The following is an 18,198-nucleotide window of genomic DNA, read 5'->3' as shown; positions in this document are numbered from 1 at the left end:
AATATGATTGACTTTAATGGTTTACCGTACACCATGTGGAGTATTATAGAAAACAGTGGATGGAAGAAGAAGAAAAAGAAATGGATATGCAAAAAAGTGGAAATTTGAGAGTAGAGTAATCTTTCTTGAATGTAGTCCGGAAAAGGATTGTAAATCAGAAGAGATTGATGAGTTGAAACAGCTTGAGTAGTAGGATGGATGAGGAGTTGCTGGCTTGAGTCGGCGAGTAGAGTTGATGAGCAGAAGCAGTAGAGAGACTCAACGTTTCGGGCAGGTTGACTGTCCGTCTTCAGGAGTGAGTGTTCGCTCGGCGTGCGGCGGTACTTTTGGAGTAGGTGCGGACGTGGGGGAAAGCACGTAGGTGGCGCTCTGTGCGTGAGTCAGCGGTTTTGGCGGGAACAAGTGGGCGGTGGTATGCGGACGTGGTGTCGGCAGGGTGAGTTGCGGCGGCGTGTGTTTGTCGGCGGCATAGTAGATTGATCAGTGGTGGCGCTCTGCATGTTGGTCGGCGGAGGTTACAGCGAGGTGTAGGTGGCGGTGGTGTGTGCGTCGGCGAAGTCGCTGGTTGGGTAGGTGGTGCACTTTGACTGTTGTGCTGGGTAGGTTTGCTTGGTAGAGTGACGGTGGGCGGCGGGTTGCTTGTGGAGTTGGTTGTGGATTGGTTGGAAGCTGGGTGGTGACGTAGGATTGGGTGCCAGATGCTGTTGATGTGGAGGCCAGGGTCTTGAGGTACAGTGTTGTGTTGGTGTATCTCGATGGCTTCCCGAACCCTTCTGGTATTCCAGTGACGGATGTTGGTCATGAGGTGGCTCTTGTCCCAGTCTATGCGGTGATTTTCTTGTTGTGCGTGCTTGACGATGGCAGATCTGTCCCAGTCGCTGCGTCGGTGGTGGGTCTTGTATTCCTTGAGTCTGGTGTCGAAGTCTCGCCTGGTTTCCCCGATGTAGACTTTGCCGCAGTCGCAGGGGATCTTGTAGACGCCTGGTTGCTTGTTGGGTGGGTGCTTGTCCTTGTGAGAGTGAAGGATGGAGTGTAGCTTGCGAGAGGATTGGTGTCTGACGAGGATGTTGGCAGAGTGGAGGATACGTTGTAGTCGGTGTGAAGTCTTGCCGATGTAGGGAAGTACTATGGTGGCGATAGGCTTGGTTTTGGATGGGTTTGCGGTGCTATTGGTGCTGGGTTGATGACGGGAAGGTTGAGTGTTGATCCTTCTTCTGGGGTATTGGTTGATCGTGGTGAGTGCATGGGTGACGTGCTTGAGTTCCTGCTGAAGGTGTGCCTTGTCGCTAAGTTGGTGAGCTCGTCTGATGAGAGTGTCGGAGACTGATTGGTGGTGGTGCGAGTGGAAGTTGAGGTAGCGGTCGGTGTGGGTGGGTTTCCGGTACACTTGGTGAGACGGGAATCCAGAGGGTGTCTTGGTGATGAGAACGTCTAGAAAAGGAATTGAGTTGTCACATTGGGTCTCCATGGTGAACTTGATGCTGGGGTGCTGGTGGTTGAGGTGGTTAAGAAACTGGTGAAGGTCAGGTGTGCTGTGCGGCCAGATGACAAAGGTGTCGTCGACGTAGCGGAGCCAGAGTGAGGGAGGTTTGTTGGCAGTCTTGAGTGCTTGGTGCTCGAATTGTTCCATAAAGATGTGAACGATGATTGGTGAGAGAGGTGATCCCATGGCTGCTTCTGCTCATCATCTCTACTCGCCGACTCAAGCCAGCATCTCCTCATCCATCCTACTACTCAAGCTGTTTCAACTCATCAATCTCTTCTGGTTTACAGTCCTTTTCAGGACTACATTCAAGTAAGATAACTCTCAAATTTCCACTTTCTTTCCTATCCATTTCTTTTTCTTTTTTCTTCTATCCACGGTTTTCTATAATACTCCACATGGTGTAGCGTAAACCACATCAGCGATTGTACATGCCACCATGCAAACCTTCAAACAACATATGATTGACTTACTTTCTCGCAAGCACTCCACGGACACCATTACCAGATAGCCTGTGATTCAGACACCCTAAATAATCATAGCTTCCGATCCAGTCGCCCATAAAAATCGTAGCCTGTACTCCAGTTGCCAAAAAAAAATCGTAGCCTGTACTCCAGTCGCTGAAAAAAATATATGCGGACATAATTTCCGGAAACAGACATTTTCAGCGGGCAAAAACGTTTTTTACGTCCGGGCGGACGGAAATGCCTGAACGACATTTTTTTTCCGTCTTAGCATTTCCGGGCGTTTTCACTGCCTGGGCATAAAAACATGCTACACCTGCGCCGTCACGATCTGTGACGTCAATTATGGAATAGTGCACTATTCCCTCATTGACGTCACAGCAATTTTTCTTCAGTGGGCGTTTCATTTTCAACATCACAGAATAGTGAGAATAGGTCTGGTCACATGATGCTATTTAAACCAATGAGCATACATGATTTAATTTATGTAGGGTATATTGCTTTATGATAAATTCAAGAGGAATTACATTGATGTTTGAATATTTATGATTCAAACCAGATACAATATATTGAAATACCATAAAGTTTGTGTATATGGCGCACGCGTTTATAAGGCACATCCCATCCCGACTTTTGGACTTAAAAAAAAAAAAGACCTGAACATTACCGGGAAAATCACCCATTCAAATCGGCACGTTCCTTACTTGCGCCACATTTTTTTCCCCTAGCTTTTCAACTCTAAATAAGCAGTAATTAATTACTGTCGAAATTTGCGTCCAGGATCCAGGTGCAGATAGTTGGAAGATCTGCCTTCCACTGCCGGCCCGTCTTGGTGAAATTGTGGACTCCCTCCACGAACATCTAGAGGTTGGAGAATCGAGGTCATACCTCCAGGTATGATCGCCGCATCGTCGTCTTCACTCCCTCCGTCTTGTGGCACAGGAACGCGTCTAGAACTACAAGACTGCGTCGCTTGGTGAGACTCGTTGCACGGCTTCCCCAAACACACTTGACCCAATCTTCAACAAATCTTTCATCTTTCAAGATGCCAGTGGGGAACTTGTCTTTTGGCAGAGTCTTCCTTTTGAAAATTACGTATGGCTGTAACTTTCTTCCATCCGCGGTGCAGGAAAGCATCACGGTAAATCGATCCTTTTCATCTCCCGTTGTTGTGATGTTGACAGACTTCGACCCCTTGGCAGCCACGGTGATGTGGCGTGGGATGTCAAACGTCAGAGGAGTTTGGTCAGCATTGCCGATCCTAGAAAGAGGGTAGTCATGCTGACGATGCATCTTGATTACGAATCTCTGAAAATTTGTCACCTTCTGGTCAACATCATCTGGGAGGCGTTGAGAGATGTGGGTGCGGCGGCGGACGGAGAGACCCTGATGACCCATAAAGCGTTATCATTAACATAAAGATCTAAGAAGCGAATGCTTGTAGAGTGTTGACCCCTGTAAATAATTATTGTAGCATTGCCTACAAAGACAGGCACAGAGGTGACAGAATAGATGCTTTGGAACTTCTAGTGTGCTCAATCTCCTTGGCTAGGGCTGGGACTAAAACCCGGGTATCCGGTTCCCGCCCGGATTCATCGGGTACCCGGGTAGAAAAATCAATACCCGATACCCGAAAATTGCTACGTATTTGCGTAGTGCGTAGTGTAAGACATGATTATAACTCATCACAAAAGTACACAAGTCTCATTTTGAATCTCACCAATTAACCTCGAAATATCCATAAATATACAAGTTTTTCAAGTGATGATGTGACTGAGATTGTTCGATCGTCGCCATGTTGCTTAATTGCAGCTTGAGCATACGAAGCGCCAGCCAACCACGTTCGTGTTACCATTTTCAGTTCATCATAACCCAAAATAAGGTTTATCGCTAATCAGAATCGCAATGCATCATGGGATCGAAAAGGGGGCCGTTAGCTAGCTCTGCGCACTTGCAGAGCTAGCTAACGGCCCCCCTTTCGATCCCGTGATGCATTGCGGTTCTGATTAGCGATATAACTTATGGTAACCCGATCGTGATTGGCTGGCGCATTCGGCGCTCCGAAACTACCCGGAAATCAATTGACTTTGTGCATGTAGTGATAGATTCTACAAACTCACGAACATGATGTAATATCGACGCTACTTCGTAAGATTTTGACGGAAAAGCAAGAAGTAATCAAAATTTGCTTACCTGTGTGATATCGGTAAGAAAACAGATTCTCTGAGAATACCTTTCATAATTAATATGAAATATAAGAAAGTGGAATTCTAGGTCGATTTTGGTACGAGGTGACAGAGTATTGCAGACTTGTTTTGATGGAATACTGCGTGGGGCACGGGAGGCTTGCACTGCGCATGCTTACTATATTTTCATTCATAAGTTTGCTTGCGGCGCAGTGGCTGGATGACGTCACCTATGGGATTTTTCCACCAGTCTTATTTCATGCGACATGAATTTCGGGTACCCGCCCGAAAATTGCCACGGGTACCCGAAAACAAAAATACCCAAAAGTCCCAGGCCGATCCTTGGCACTGGAAGAGAAGGGCATGCATTTTGGCGCTGTCATCTGCCTCTTAAGGGTCAACCTGTGACTAGCTGTCCCTTCTTTTAATTGCTGGCACTTGTTCTTTGCTGGTAGATGTGATGTATATGAAGATTTAAAAAAAAAAACAGAAAGAAAAGAAATCGGCACAGTGAATGATACTACATGTAGTATGTACATTTCTGTGACCCTTGAAAAGTTAATTATAAATAGGCAGGTTCTTATGGGACTCAGCTTCCTAAAGCTGTTTAGGGAATAAGGGATGCAATCAACACAATGGACAGTATTTGGGATCAAGAGATAAGTGCTTGCTGTGGGTGTAAGCTTCCTTTAGAAGTTCATATATTTTGCTTAATATATTGAGAAATATGCCACATGCACCACCCTTAGGAATAGGAACTGATGGACAAATGATATCAACAACGTATTTGTACAATATTTATATGAAAGAAATTCTTTTTCATTCAGAAGTTAAAAGATTTAGGTGAGGAGACATATTAAAGAAGGTTCCCCCAGTGATGACTAATACCATGCCAGTAGCATACCTGCCCACACAACACAACGTGAACTATTTTATACCAAACTTGACATGAAGCTTGTTTGGTAAGTACTGAATGTACACAATACGTTTTTTCATTCCGATCATCGACTGGGCGATGCTGATGTTTTGTGTGGGGACATAATGCCTCTTGAGGGTATCGTTGAGTCTGTCCTGTACTGGTCTCACCTTATGCCATGGGTCAAACCCCTCTTCGCCTCTCTGCCCTTCGGTAGCATTGTCATTTACATGAATCATTCTGTTGATGAGAACATATAGCAATAATGGCATAACAGAATTGAAAAATGGTGTGGGTTGACTAGGCTGCGTTGACCAATAGTGTGCCAAGCTCTTCTTCCGTACTAGCCCCGTATTCAGACTCAAGCCAAGATATTTCCTGATAAGTGCCGCAGTTACCCCATTTTCGGGCCACTTCTTGAATCTGGAGTGTGGGTGGTTTTCGATCCAATCGATGACTGACTCATCTGCCAACAAGGCCTCCGCATATCGGTTTGTCTCCCTCATTATGTGGTTCATCATGTCTTTGTCAAAAAACGGTTCCAAAGTAAAGAATAGGTTGGCTATTCCTTGGTGGAGTTGCCATGGCCCCACGTTCCTTGGCAAAAACTGAAAAGGGAAGTAAAACCTAAATAAGGAAATCAAATAATTTCAGACAGAATGCCGACCTGTAACTAAATGTTGAAATAAGTACAAGAAAATAGATGAACACCTGTGAAGGGACTTATTTCTTTATTGTATTCCTTTTAATAAGCTCAAGGTGATAAACAGAACACCTGTATAAAGATTTTTTTTCTTATTGAATAAATCAAGAAGAGGCAGAATTTAAAGCCACTGCAAACTTTGCAATTGTTTTGTCTACTGAAGTTGTTTCTTTGAGGAAATGGCGACAGCTCAATCTTTAAAAGATCTTCAGATCGACTGCCATTATTCTTGAGAAAGCATTTTCTGTCTTTGCAACTGCATTTGACGTTCCTGAATCTGGCCTTCTTTATTCAGTTCGGCAATCTGATGCTTGGTAATCATGAATCCACATGTCTTTGCTGTGATTAAGTTGAATGTCGTGCTTTCAAAGACAGATGAAGCTGCAAGCCATACTCCTACTCTCAGTGATTTTCCTGTTAAAATATGCATCTCCTTATGACCATCCAGTCTCTGATTGGAAAAGTGGGATTCTTTTTCAAAAATTTGTCCACTTCTTTAATAACCTGGAAGCTTTTTGCTGGCTTCTCCCAATATGAATTTCAGGGAATATTTATGTTTTCTTTTTGCATTCCGTGCTCCAGTGCGTTTAACTCCTTACTTGTTTTGCTGAATTTTCCTATTCCTGACTGTCAGAGTGGGATGCTGCATCTTCATTTTCTTCAAAAGTTGCAGGCTGGAATGCTCCATCTACATGTACTTCACTTTATATGCTCAGGGGCGTCATCACCCCCAGCCTAATATACGCTGCATCATGAATTTCTCACGTTGGTTAATCCTCAGAAAGTTTACTTTTCGAGAACAAAATCTCTGAACTTCACCTTAAAGGAGATCAAAATTTGGTAGTGTATCATTCATTGTCATTTTATATACGTGGAATCAAGAGATTAATAGGATAGTATTCGAAGCACAGAAATTAAATATGAAAAATAAAGACAGTTATTAAAGGCGGAAACATTACCTGAACTTTTCAAAATAGAAGTCCCTTGTTACCTTGTTGGACATGGAATCAAGGATCAATACCTCTCCCTTCCCTTTTTTCTGCTGCCAGCCGTATCCATTGATTCCTGTTGACATTGATTGGGAGAAGGCAGGAATATCTTCTCCATGTTGACCAGTAATTTGGAGTGAACAGTAAAAATGCCTTGTGATGTCTGTAATATAAGGCAAAATATCTCACAGCACCTCTTTTCTATGTCTTTCATGCATCTTCTTCTGATTCTCCACGTGTTGGACAAAGAAAGGGCAAATGTTGCTCTTCATATTGCCTCCATTATCTCCGGTTCAAATGAATAACAGGAATAATCTCTGGTTATTCCTATTATATCTTAAGTACACATGAACATGAATGCTTAACCTGAGACTTTAGGTAGGTGTTCTCTGCTTGGCTGCTAAGTGGTGAAGTTGCTTGGAAGTTCTGAGTAGAGACATTCTTCTTATAGTCAATGGTATTCCATTCAGGTATCCATCTATTGTCATTGGATGGCATGTAGATTACTGTACATTACAGCTGGCACTTCTATTTATAGATTCTTCAATAGTACATAACAATTCCCATAATATTTTTTTACCCACTCCTTCAAGAAGAAGGTATTCACAATATTCCTTGAGACAATCTGTGGCATGGAGTGAATAGAAGCATCGCATCCATTGTGCATAAAGGTTGCAAGGGCTGTACCACATGCCATCTTTGCAAAGAATTGCAATTCCTTCGAGACATGTTTTCTTCATGGCTTTCAAGTACCAAATGTGCTGGTCTAACACAAGCAGGCTCACAGCACAAATTGTACACTTCAAGCTCAGATGGCAAGGACCAAGACCCGGCAATACTGGTCATATAGGCCCCCCTGTTTGCTGCGCGCACAGTCTTGCCTATCCATACACTTGTATTTTGAGCCTTTCTTGCGCCTCCAATGGAAAATCCAACACTGAGATATTTGGTCCCCTCAGACCCACTGTGCTTCTCTCTAATCTTCTCCCCATAATGTCTACACCATTCGTCTTCTGTCAGATTCTTTAATTCACTCCTCGTCATTCCTCTTCCAACTGCAACAGCCATCTTTTCACAAGTTACCCACTCCTTCAAGAAGAAGGTATTCACAATATTCCTTGAGACATCTCTGTGGCAGGGAGTGAATAGAAGCATCGCATCCATTGTGCATAATGGTTGCAAGGGCTGTACCACATGCCAATATCCCTCATGCTTTAGTTCTTGAAGAAGACCCACTGTGGTGTAAAAATTATCGAAGTACAAATGATATCCTTGACACTCTAGCCCTACACAAATTTTGTAAAAACTTAAAAGGCAAACCCGTGTTGCAACTTCCCTATGACTCTTCTACCTGCATAGACATCGAACTTGTATTAAGTATAACCGTTTTTAGATTGTGCTAAAATTCACAACTTAAAACCAAACTTGGTTGGCTTGTCCCGAATAAACATGCGGAATCGAAAACGTCCCTTGGCACATACCATTCATTCATCAATCGCCAAGTTTTGGAATGGCTGGTAAACCTGTTCACACGTTGAATTAATGTGATCGATCAAATACCGGACTTTAGCCAATGGATCATCATCGTTTTCTGGTACCGTAGGATCAACAACATGTTGAAAGCGATTAATAGCTTTGTAACAGTTCTTTGTACGAAAAGAATGTGCCCATGTACCATTATATAATACCTTTGTTGATCGACAATGAATACAGACTGTTCTTATGCATGGTCTCTACCTTCATAGTTCCTGGTAAAGGTTTTAGTATGTTTTGGATAAGTGGTGCTAAATGCACTATTCATCGACTCGTATTTCTGAGTTGTGCTAAGAAGCCTTGATTTGGTTACAGCAGATGGTTTCAGACGATGCATAAGAAGGTAGAGACCATTCTGCTATTATCTTAACCAATAACGGAGCAGGGGCATCCATCCTATCCTAGACTGCTGCAGCAAAGGTTCGACTGTCTCACAAGTCCCAGAGTCGTGAAGAGACTGAAAGAGATGCAGAAAAGACGGGATTATTGGAGGGACAGATCAAAGAGGATTCATGTCAAGCGTGCAAGAGCTCTTCATCGCCTGTATAGGTTCAGACTATACGAGAGGAAGCGAATGGACATAAACTCGAAAGAATGCTATATGAAAGGACAGTTGGAACAAGACAATAGATCATAACTATGATAGAACCCTGTTGAACACTATAAGTGAGAGTGATAGTGATTAGGCTCTCCCTGACTTTTTTACAGGCAATTGTTTTGCTAAGTTAGACCTGGTCTAGTCTACCTTCTTATGGACCTAACTTTAGACCATGGAGACTGGATAGATCTGGATCTTGACCTAATCTAACTCTTATTTGGCCTATAACTTCTAGGTATCTAGCCCACGGTCAATTCGGTCTAGATTTAGATCAGGCCTATAAACACATGAAGTTGTACTAGATAATTGTAACATAAAACAGAGTTATGCCTAAAGTTGCAGCCTACCATAAGCCTACCTTATTGGGCTGGGGGAACCTAGTCTAAGGAAGGAGCAATACTAACTTTTTTTACTAAGTTAATGGATCTAAGTTAAACTTTAAAGATACATAATGGTCTGGTTCCGTGCCCAAGACATCTTTGCAAAGAATTGCAATTTCGTCGAGACTTGTTTTCTTCATGGCTTTCAAGTACCAAATGTGCTGGTCTAACACAAGCAGGCTCACAGCACAAATGGGACACTTCAAGCTCAGATGGCAAGGACCAAGACCCGGCAATACTGATCATATAGGCCACCCTGTTTGCTGCGCGCACAGTCTTGCCTATCCATACACTTGTATTTTGAGCCTTTCTTGCTCCTCCAATGGAAAATCCAACACTGAGATATTTGGTCCCCCTCAGACCCACTGTGCTTCTCTCTAATCTTCTCCCCATAATGTCTACACCATTCGTCTTCTGTCAGATTCTTCAATTCACTCCTCGTCATTCCTCTTCCAACTGCAACAGCCATCTTTTCGCAAGTTACCACTCGATATACCTAACTCTATAGCTGGTAACGATCGAACTAGAATAACACAGCTAGCACAGCATAATCGTCGGTAGATATGGATGTAACTTACAACACACACAAGTTATGCCTATAATCCCCATAAAGTTTACACCATTCGTCTTCTGTCAGATTCTTCAATTCACTCGCCATTCCTCTTCCAACTGCAACAGCCATCTTTTCGCAAGTTACCACTCGATATACCTAACTCTATAGCTGGTAACGTTCGAACTAGAACAACACAGCTAGCACAGCATAATCGTCGGTAGATATGGATGTAACTTACAACACACACAAGTTATGCCTATAATCCCCATAAAGTTTAAACCATTCGTCTTCTTTCAGATTCTTCAATTCACTCCTCGCCATTCCTCTTCCAACTGCAACAGCCATCTTTTCACAAGTTATCACTAGATATACCTAACTTAGCTGGTAACGATCGAACTAGAATAACACAGCTAGCACAGCATAATCGTTGGTAGATATGGATGTAACTTACAACACACACAAGTTATGCCTATAATCCCCATAAAGTTTACACCATTCGTCTTCTGTCAGATTCTTCAATTCACTCGTCATTCCTCTTCAACAGCCATCTTTTCACAAGTTATCACTCGATATACCTAACTCTATAGCTGGTAACGTTCGAACTGGAATAACACAGCTAGCACAGCATAATCGTCGGTAGATATGGATGTAACTTACAACACACACAAGTTATGCCTATAATCCCCATAAAGTTTACACCATTCGTCTTCTGTCAGATTCTTCAATTCACTCGTCATTCCTCTCCAACTGCAACAGCCATCTTTTCGCAAGTTATCACTCGATATACCTAACTCTATAGCTGGTAACGATCGAACTAGAATAACACAGCTAGCACAGCATAATCGTCGGTAGATATGGATGTAACTTACAACACACACAAGTTATGCCTATAATCCCCATAAAGTTTACACCATTCGTCTTCTGTCAGATTCTTCAATTCACTCCTCGTCATTCCTCTTCCAACTGCAACAGCCATCTTTTCGCAAGTTATCACTCGATATACCTAACTCTATAGCTGGTAACGATCGAACTAGAATAACACAGCTAGCACAGCATAATCGTCGGTAGATATGGATGTAACTTACAACACACACAAGTTTTGCCTATCCACATACAAGCAGCAGACTACAGTTACCTGCATAGCCCAATTCAGCCTCTTTACTGCATCACATCATGATTGAAATATGAATATTAGTGAAAAGTAATTATTATTGACAAGTTTTAGTGCATATTTCATCGACATACTGAAAACTGAAATTTTCCCCTATTTTGGATTATAGGTATCACAGGCCTAATTCATCTCCCATAGACTCGATCGCGTGTAAAATTGGCACTTTCAAAAAATTCATAAAAAATAAGGATGAAATTCGGGGGTCGAATAACCAGTGGATAGGATATATATCTGGCAATCCATATCTGACCAGAAAAGGATCCCTCGACCCGCTCATTTAAAAAAAAAATCAGCATTTATGAAGACATCGTCTGAGAGATCAACAGAGGACAGTCCTCAGTTGAATTGTACAAGATAAATGTACTGCATATCCAAGTTCCAACCTTACACACATTCCAAGCATACATTAGAGGATGTGTGTTATCGATACACCCAATAACAGTCCTCTTTTGAATTGTTAAAGATACATCCAGGTTCAAACCTAAATCATACACGCACATTCCAAGCACACAACAGAGGACAGTCCCCAGTTGGTTGTTATCGATACTTGACAACTTGTATTTGACAACTTGTAATTCAGTGTGATGAAATTCATAGCACTCAAGTATCTCAAAGGCAAGTTTAATGTTACATGGCAAAACCATCTAATCACAGTCTCTAAATAAAATGAAATAAGGACAAGTAATGTACATGTATGGGACATTTTGTCTCCCATAGAGAATGTACACTATTTTCCATATGGTTCACTGGCAATAATGCACCTTTCCCATCAGTGTAGTCTTGTAATATAGGCCCACTTGAATTATAAAACACTAATATACTACTTGTTACATCCGCAATAATTATGTTGCAAAATAACAAGACAGATACCTGTCCTCTCCAAGCATACATTTTCTCTACTAGTGCTAGTCAATATTTGATGTCAATATTAGTTTGTTTTTGCCAGCAAAATATAATATGGTATATCACCGAGTCTGAAAATTCATTATTAATGAGCTGCAATTCTGTGAGATTATAGGGAAAGGGGAAATGAAAGTAAGGTTTTCATCTGTGCTTGTTCATGAAAAGCAGGCATTTGGGTCCCAACTTTAATCAGGAATTCCGAGTTGGTGTAAATTTATAACAATATAAAGCAGAACTTGTTTGTCCAAAAAAAAAATTCATCGACAATATTTTGGTCATATCGAGTTACCGCGATTTATCAACAAAATCATAAAAAATATTTGGATATCTTTTTTTAATTCTCTTCAAATTCAAAATACTTGTCAGGTCCGACCACATGCAGGTGAAAAACTGCACTACATGGAAGACCTAATGCAGTTTAAACTTACACTTGAAAATGTCTGTCAACTCCTTCATCCCTCATTCCAACAGCATTTGCCTCACAAAATTATCCATCAAACGAATAAATCAAATATTCTAGCCCAGGCCCAGCTAGCTAGCTTTGCCCAGCGCACACAGCTATAGGAATTGGCCAATAAGCGATCACGCTTGTTCCCTGAGCGCATTAAAGGAAACCTGTCAAACATAACTTTTGCACTGGGACTAACTGCCCTTTCACACGGTAGAAAAAAATTGTAATTTGAATGATTCCAGTGAAAAGTAAGGCTAATGACAAATTTTTAGCACGTGTGAAATCAAACAAGAATCACGAACGCTAATCACAATCACGAATTCAAATTCTACTCCGGAGGTGAATTCCAGTTAAGTTTCACTCAAATTGCGGTACAAATTTTCCGTGTGAAAGGTCCGATGATTCTAAAGACAAATTGCAATCATCATTACAATGATTCAAGATTCACGTGTGAAAAGGCCCTTAGTTATTCATCGATGACAGACATAGTAAAAGGGAGCTAATTAACTGGAAATTGACTGATTTTCAAGTCAATTATACTTGACAGGGAAATGTAGTTAATTATTTGACTAGACTGTTTTTAGAGTGTAATAACAAATTAATGTTATGATTGTTGAAAGTTGCTGTAATTGTGTCATGTGATTTGATGAACGTATATAATTTGTTTTACTTTGTATTTTTGCTGTTTAGTAATTCATAAGTTTTTTAAATCACGCACACATTTTGCCATTCTCAATAAGCTAAGCATTAGTGGAAAAATAATGTAATTTGATATTTTTACAGTGTTCAGATGTTTATAATTCATAATGTTTATAACATTAGTAATTACTATACATATATCTGTACATGTATGTATATATTATATTTATTGTGAGTAAATTATGTACTACAAAAACCATTGTAATTTGCCACAAACTGTTTTTGGGGGATGATGTTGATAATCATGATGAAGATATTGAATATGGATAGTAAAAACCTTACATCAGTACTCATGTGAGTTTATAGAATAAATATATTCATATACACTGTATTGACAGAAGGAACTTGAAATTGTTTTCTTTTCTTGAGTTTAATTTTGTTATTATATATTGGTCACGTTGCCGAGAGTGGAGGAGTTGAAGGAGTACTCCAAATTGGAATTTGAATGTAAGAAAGAGTAAGCGTAGTCCAGTGAAGAATACTGCGATACATTCTATGGTCCGTTTTCTGAACTCCAACTTAACTTAAATGTTATGGGAAGCTTTTTGAACTTTTGTTGTTTACCCTGATTGCTGTTCGTCAGTTTAATAGGATCTTTCCTCTGTTATAACGGTAAAGAAAGCAATTGTATTCATCTTTTAAAGATTTAAAGTTTTGTAGCGGCCGCCGCTCTCGCTTATTTCTTCCATTCCGATCTCTACGTCAGGATGGTGTTCAGTCTTTGGTGGATCACCTGAGCTTTTCTCTATTTCCATTCTTGTCTATCTCAATATCTTCCGAGCATGCAGTTTCCAAGAGAATTATTATAGTAAAAAGAGTGGAAGAAAATGCTAGAGCGGCTCGCTATAGATTATTTGCAATCAAGGGTCGTTTCGTCAAAATATATGACTACGGGGGTACACAGCAAAAAAAGACACAGGGGTTTGTGACTCAGATTTTAGTTTCAATGGCAAAAAGAAAAATAATGGTGCACTTTATTATTCAAATTGCATAAATATATATACATGTACTTTACTTGACTCGCCACTGTTACAGGTAAACAATGTCTAATATTTACAAATAAGCTCTAAGATATTTTTGTTATTAGAGGAATATAAGGACTATTTATTAAACTTGTATTTTGGGCATCCAAGTATAAGAATTTTCCAAATCTAACCGGCGTCTAGCTTGTTAAGAGAAAACTTCTATTTCCAGCTTCCCAGTCTCGACATTCGTTTCCACGTCTGTTAATTCCGGCGTCGATATATACGAAGAGATTGATTCCTAGACTATTTACTTCAGGTCGCTCGCCCAAAATAATTATTAAGAAAATTTATATCTAGCAAGACCTATTATCTATACTCTAATTAATCTGGACCTCTATTGGGGAATTCTCATATTCATACATATGGGTCATTATAGGGACTTAATTAAATTCATATCGAGGTTTCCAGCGTCTATAGGCCTTGGCTATAGGCTTGTTTCCTGCGTCTGTTTACCTTTCCAAGTTTCCCAAGTCTTCCCCGTGGCAAGCCTTCCGCAGTCAGATTTCCGTTGTTTGTGCCAGCCCCGCGATTAAACGATGTTAGCAAAACTGAACCCTTCCCCCATTGTATCTAGAGAGGAGCCAAGGCCCACCCCTCCCCCCTCAATAATTTGTTATCCTACGGAGAAATAGGAGAAAAGAGAATTAGAGAGAGAAAGATAAAAAAATAGAGAGATAAGGATAAAGTGAGGGATGAGAGAGAGAGTGTGTGTTTGTGTGTGTGTTGGAGAAAGATAGGGGAGTAGTAATTAGGAAAATCCCATATGAAATTGTCAGTTTTCATCAATTAAATATGAACTACAGTTTATCTCAGAAGGAATATAAAGTACTTAGCCAAGTTATATTGACCTTATTAAAATTATAAAAAATATTATATTAATATTAAAAATGGTAAGCGGTTCGTGGACCCAATGATGAACTCCCCTAGGATAAATCTCAAGCCCATTCAACTATCTCCCTAGATTAGAAAAATCGCCCTCCAGACAACGTACCCCCACCCTGACAACTACGACATTGGCTAACTATCCTTTAGGAGTAAATCCTTGAACTTTTGGGGTGATTGACTGGGTATTTTGTGTTATTTGGGGGTACATGTCCCACAGGGTAGTTATCTGGGGATACCTTTCCAACATGGTAGTTAGTTATCTGGGGGTATCTGTCCCTCAGGGTAGTTATCTGGAGGTATCTGTCCACCGGGTAGTTATTTGGGGGTAACTGTAACACGGGGTAGTTATCTGGGGGTACCTGTCCCACAGGGCAGTTATCTGGGGATACCTGTCCCACAGGGTAGTTATCATGGGGTACCTGTCCCACAGGGCAGTTATCTTGGGGTACCTGTCTCACAGGGTAGTTATCTTGGGGTATCTGTCCCACAGGGTAGTTATCATGGGGTACCTGTCCCACAGGGTAGTTATCTGGGGATACCTGTCCCACAGGGCAGTTATCATGGGGATACCTGTCCCACAGGGCAGTTATCATGGGGTACCTGTCCCACAGGGTAGTTATCATGGGGTACCTGTCTCACAGGGTAGTTATCTGGGGGTATTTGTCCCACAGGGTAGTTATCATGGGGTACCTGTCCCACAGGGTAGTTATCTGGGGGTAACTGTCCTACAGGGCAGTTATCTTGGAGTACCTGTCTCACAGGGCAGTTATCATGGGGTACCTGTCCCACAGGGCAGTTCTCTTGGGTTACCTGTCCCACAGGGTAGTTAGAAATCTGGGGTTATTTGTCCACAGGGTAGTTATCTGGGGGTACCTGTCCCACAGGGCAGTTATCATGGGGTACCTGTCCCACAGGGCAGTTATCTTGGGGTACCTGTCCCACAGGGTAGTTATCATGGGGTACCTGTCCCACAGGGTAGTTATCTGAGGATACCTGTCCCACAGGGTAGTTATCTGGGGATACCTGTCCCACAGGGCAGTTATCATGGGGTACCTGTCCCACAGGGTAGTTATCTGGGGATACCTGTCCCACAGGGTAGTTATCATGGGGTACCTGTCCCACAGGGTAGTTATCTGGGGGTATCTGTCCCACAGGGTAGTTATCTGGGGGTATCTGTCCCACAGGGCAGTTATCACGGGGTACCTGTCTCACAGGGTAGTTATCTGGAGGTACCTGTCCAACAGGGAAGTTATCATGGGGTACCTGTCCCACAGGGCAGTTATCATGGGGTACCTGTCTTACAGGGTAGTTATCATGGGGTACCTGTCCCACAGGGTAGTTATCATGGGGCACCTGTACCACAGGGTAGTTATCTGGGGATACCTGTCCAACAGGGTAGTTATCATGGTGTACCTGTCCCACAGGGTAGTTATCTGGGGATACCTGTCCCACCGGGCAGTTATCATGGGGTACCTGTCTCACAGGGTAGTTATCTGGGGGTACCTGTCCCACAGGGCAGTTATCATGGGGATACCTGTCCCACAGGGTAGTTATCTGGGGGTATCTGTCCCACAGGGCAGTTATCATGGGGATACCTGTCCCATAGGGTAGTTATCTGGGGATACCTGTCCCACAGGGTAGTTATCTGGGGAGACCTGTCCCACAGGGCAGTTATCTTGGGGTACCTGTCCCACAGGGTAGTTATCATGGGGATACCTGTCCCACAGGGTAGTTATCTGGGGATATCTGTCCCACAGGGCAGTTATCATGGGGTACCTGTCTCACAGGGTAGTTATCTGGGGATACCTGTCCCACAGGGCAGTTATCCTGGGGTACCTGTCCCACAGGGCAGTTATCCTGGGGTACCTGTCCCACAGGGCAGTTATCATGGGGTACCTGTCCCACAGGGTAGTTATCATGGGGCACCTGTCCCACAGGGCAGTTATCTTGGGGTACCTGTCTCACAGGGCAGTTATCATGGGGTACCTGTCCCACAGGGTAGTTATCATGGGGTACGTGTCCCACAGGTTAGTTATCTTGGGGTACCTGTCTCACAGGGCAGTTATCATGGGGTACCTGTCCCACAGGGCAGTTATCTTGGGGTACCTGTCCCACAGGGTAGTTATCTTGGGGTACCTGTCTCACAGGGCAGTTATCATGGGGTACCTGTCCCACAGGGCAGTTATCATGGGGATACCTGTCCCACAGGGCAGTTATCATGGGGTACCTGTCCCACAGGGTAGTTATCATGGGGTACCTGTCTCACAGGGTAGTTATCTGGGGGTATTTGTCCCACAGGGTAGTTATCATGGGGTACCTGTCCCACAGGGTAGTTATCTGGGGGTAACTGTCCTACAGGGCAGTTATCTTGGAGTACCTGTCTCACAGGGCAGTTATCATGGGGTACCTGTCCCACAGGGCAGTTCTCTTGGGTTACCTGTCCCACAGGGTAGTTAGAAATCTGGGGTTATTTGTCCACAGGGTAGTTATCTGGGGGTACCTGTCCCACAGGGCAGTTATCATGGGGTACCTGTCCCACAGGGCAGTTATCTTGGGGTACCTGTCCCACAGGGTAGTTATCATGGGGTACCTGTCCCACAGGGTAGTTATCTGAGGATACCTGTCCCACAGGGTAGTTATCTGGGGATACCTGTCCCACAGGGCAGTTATCATGGGGTACCTGTCCCACAGGGTAGTTATCTGGGGATACCTGTCCCACAGGGTAGTTATCATGGGGTACCTGTCCCACAGGGTAGTTATCTGGGGGTATCTGTCCCACAGGGCAGTTATCACGGGGTACCTGTCTCACAGGGTAGTTATCTGGAGGTACCTGTCCAACAGGGAAGTTATCATGGGGTACCTGTCCCACAGGGCAGTTATCATGGGGTACCTGTCTTACAGGGTAGTTATCATGGGGTACCTGTCCCACAGGGTAGTTATCATGGGGCACCTGTACCACAGGGTAGTTATCTGGGGATACCTGTCCAACAGGGTAGTTATCATGGTGTACCTGTCCCACAGGGTAGTTATCTGGGGATACCTGTCCCACCGGGCAGTTATCATGGGGTACCTGTCTCACAGGGTAGTTATCTGGGGGTACCTGTCCCACAGGGCAGTTATCATGGGGATACCTGTCCCACAGGGTAGTTATCTGGGGGTATCTGTCCCACAGGGCAGTTATCATGGGGATACCTGTCCCATAGGGTAGTTATCTGGGGATACCTGTCCCACAGGGTAGTTATCTGGGGAGACCTGTCCC

At 43.0% G+C, this 18,198-nt stretch overlaps 2 protein-coding genes across 2 annotated transcripts; both read right to left on the bottom strand.

The window, feature by feature from the left end:
• Window positions 1-289: 289 nt before the first annotated feature.
• LOC129275734 (uncharacterized) lies at window positions 290-1,669 on the bottom strand. Its single transcript, XM_054912222.2, has one exon. It carries the CDS (start codon window positions 1,667-1,669, stop codon window positions 290-292), a length of 1,380 nt encoding a protein of 459 aa, XP_054768197.2.
• Window positions 1,670-16,643: 14,974 nt separating this feature from the next.
• LOC135156588 (uncharacterized) lies at window positions 16,644-18,123 on the bottom strand. The gene is made up of 3 exons (XM_064109151.1): window positions 17,440-18,123; window positions 17,137-17,376; window positions 16,644-16,925 (listed from the first exon to the last, which is right to left on the bottom strand). Exons 1-3 carry the CDS (start codon window positions 18,121-18,123, stop codon window positions 16,644-16,646), a joined length of 1,206 nt encoding a protein of 401 aa, XP_063965221.1.
• Window positions 18,124-18,198: the final 75 nt, after the last annotated feature.

Source organism: Lytechinus pictus, chromosome 14, assembly GCF_037042905.1.
Source record: "Lytechinus pictus isolate F3 Inbred chromosome 14, Lp3.0, whole genome shotgun sequence".
NCBI classification, from domain to species: Eukaryota; Metazoa; Echinodermata; class Echinoidea; order Temnopleuroida; family Toxopneustidae; genus Lytechinus; species Lytechinus pictus.
Note: the sequence above shows the minus strand (reverse complement) of the source record. Positions and strands in the feature narration are given on the sequence as shown.

Excerpts from the sequence above, each read along its gene's own strand:
- LOC129275734 (XM_054912222.2), bottom strand. The coding sequence starts at position 1,669 with ATGGGATCACCTCTCTCACCAATCATCGTTCACATCTTTATGGAACAA.
- LOC135156588 (XM_064109151.1), bottom strand. The coding sequence starts at position 18,123 with ATGATAACTGCCCTGTGGGACAGATACCCCCAGATAACTACCCTGTGG. Across the intron at positions 17,377-17,439 it reads ATAACTGCCCTGTGGGACAG|GTAACCCAAGAGAACTGCCC; the intron begins GTACCCCCAGAT and ends CCTGTGGGACAG. Across the intron at positions 16,926-17,136 it reads ATAACTGCCCTGTGGGACAG|GTACCCCATGATAACTGCCC; the intron begins GTATCCCCATGA and ends CCTGTGGGACAG.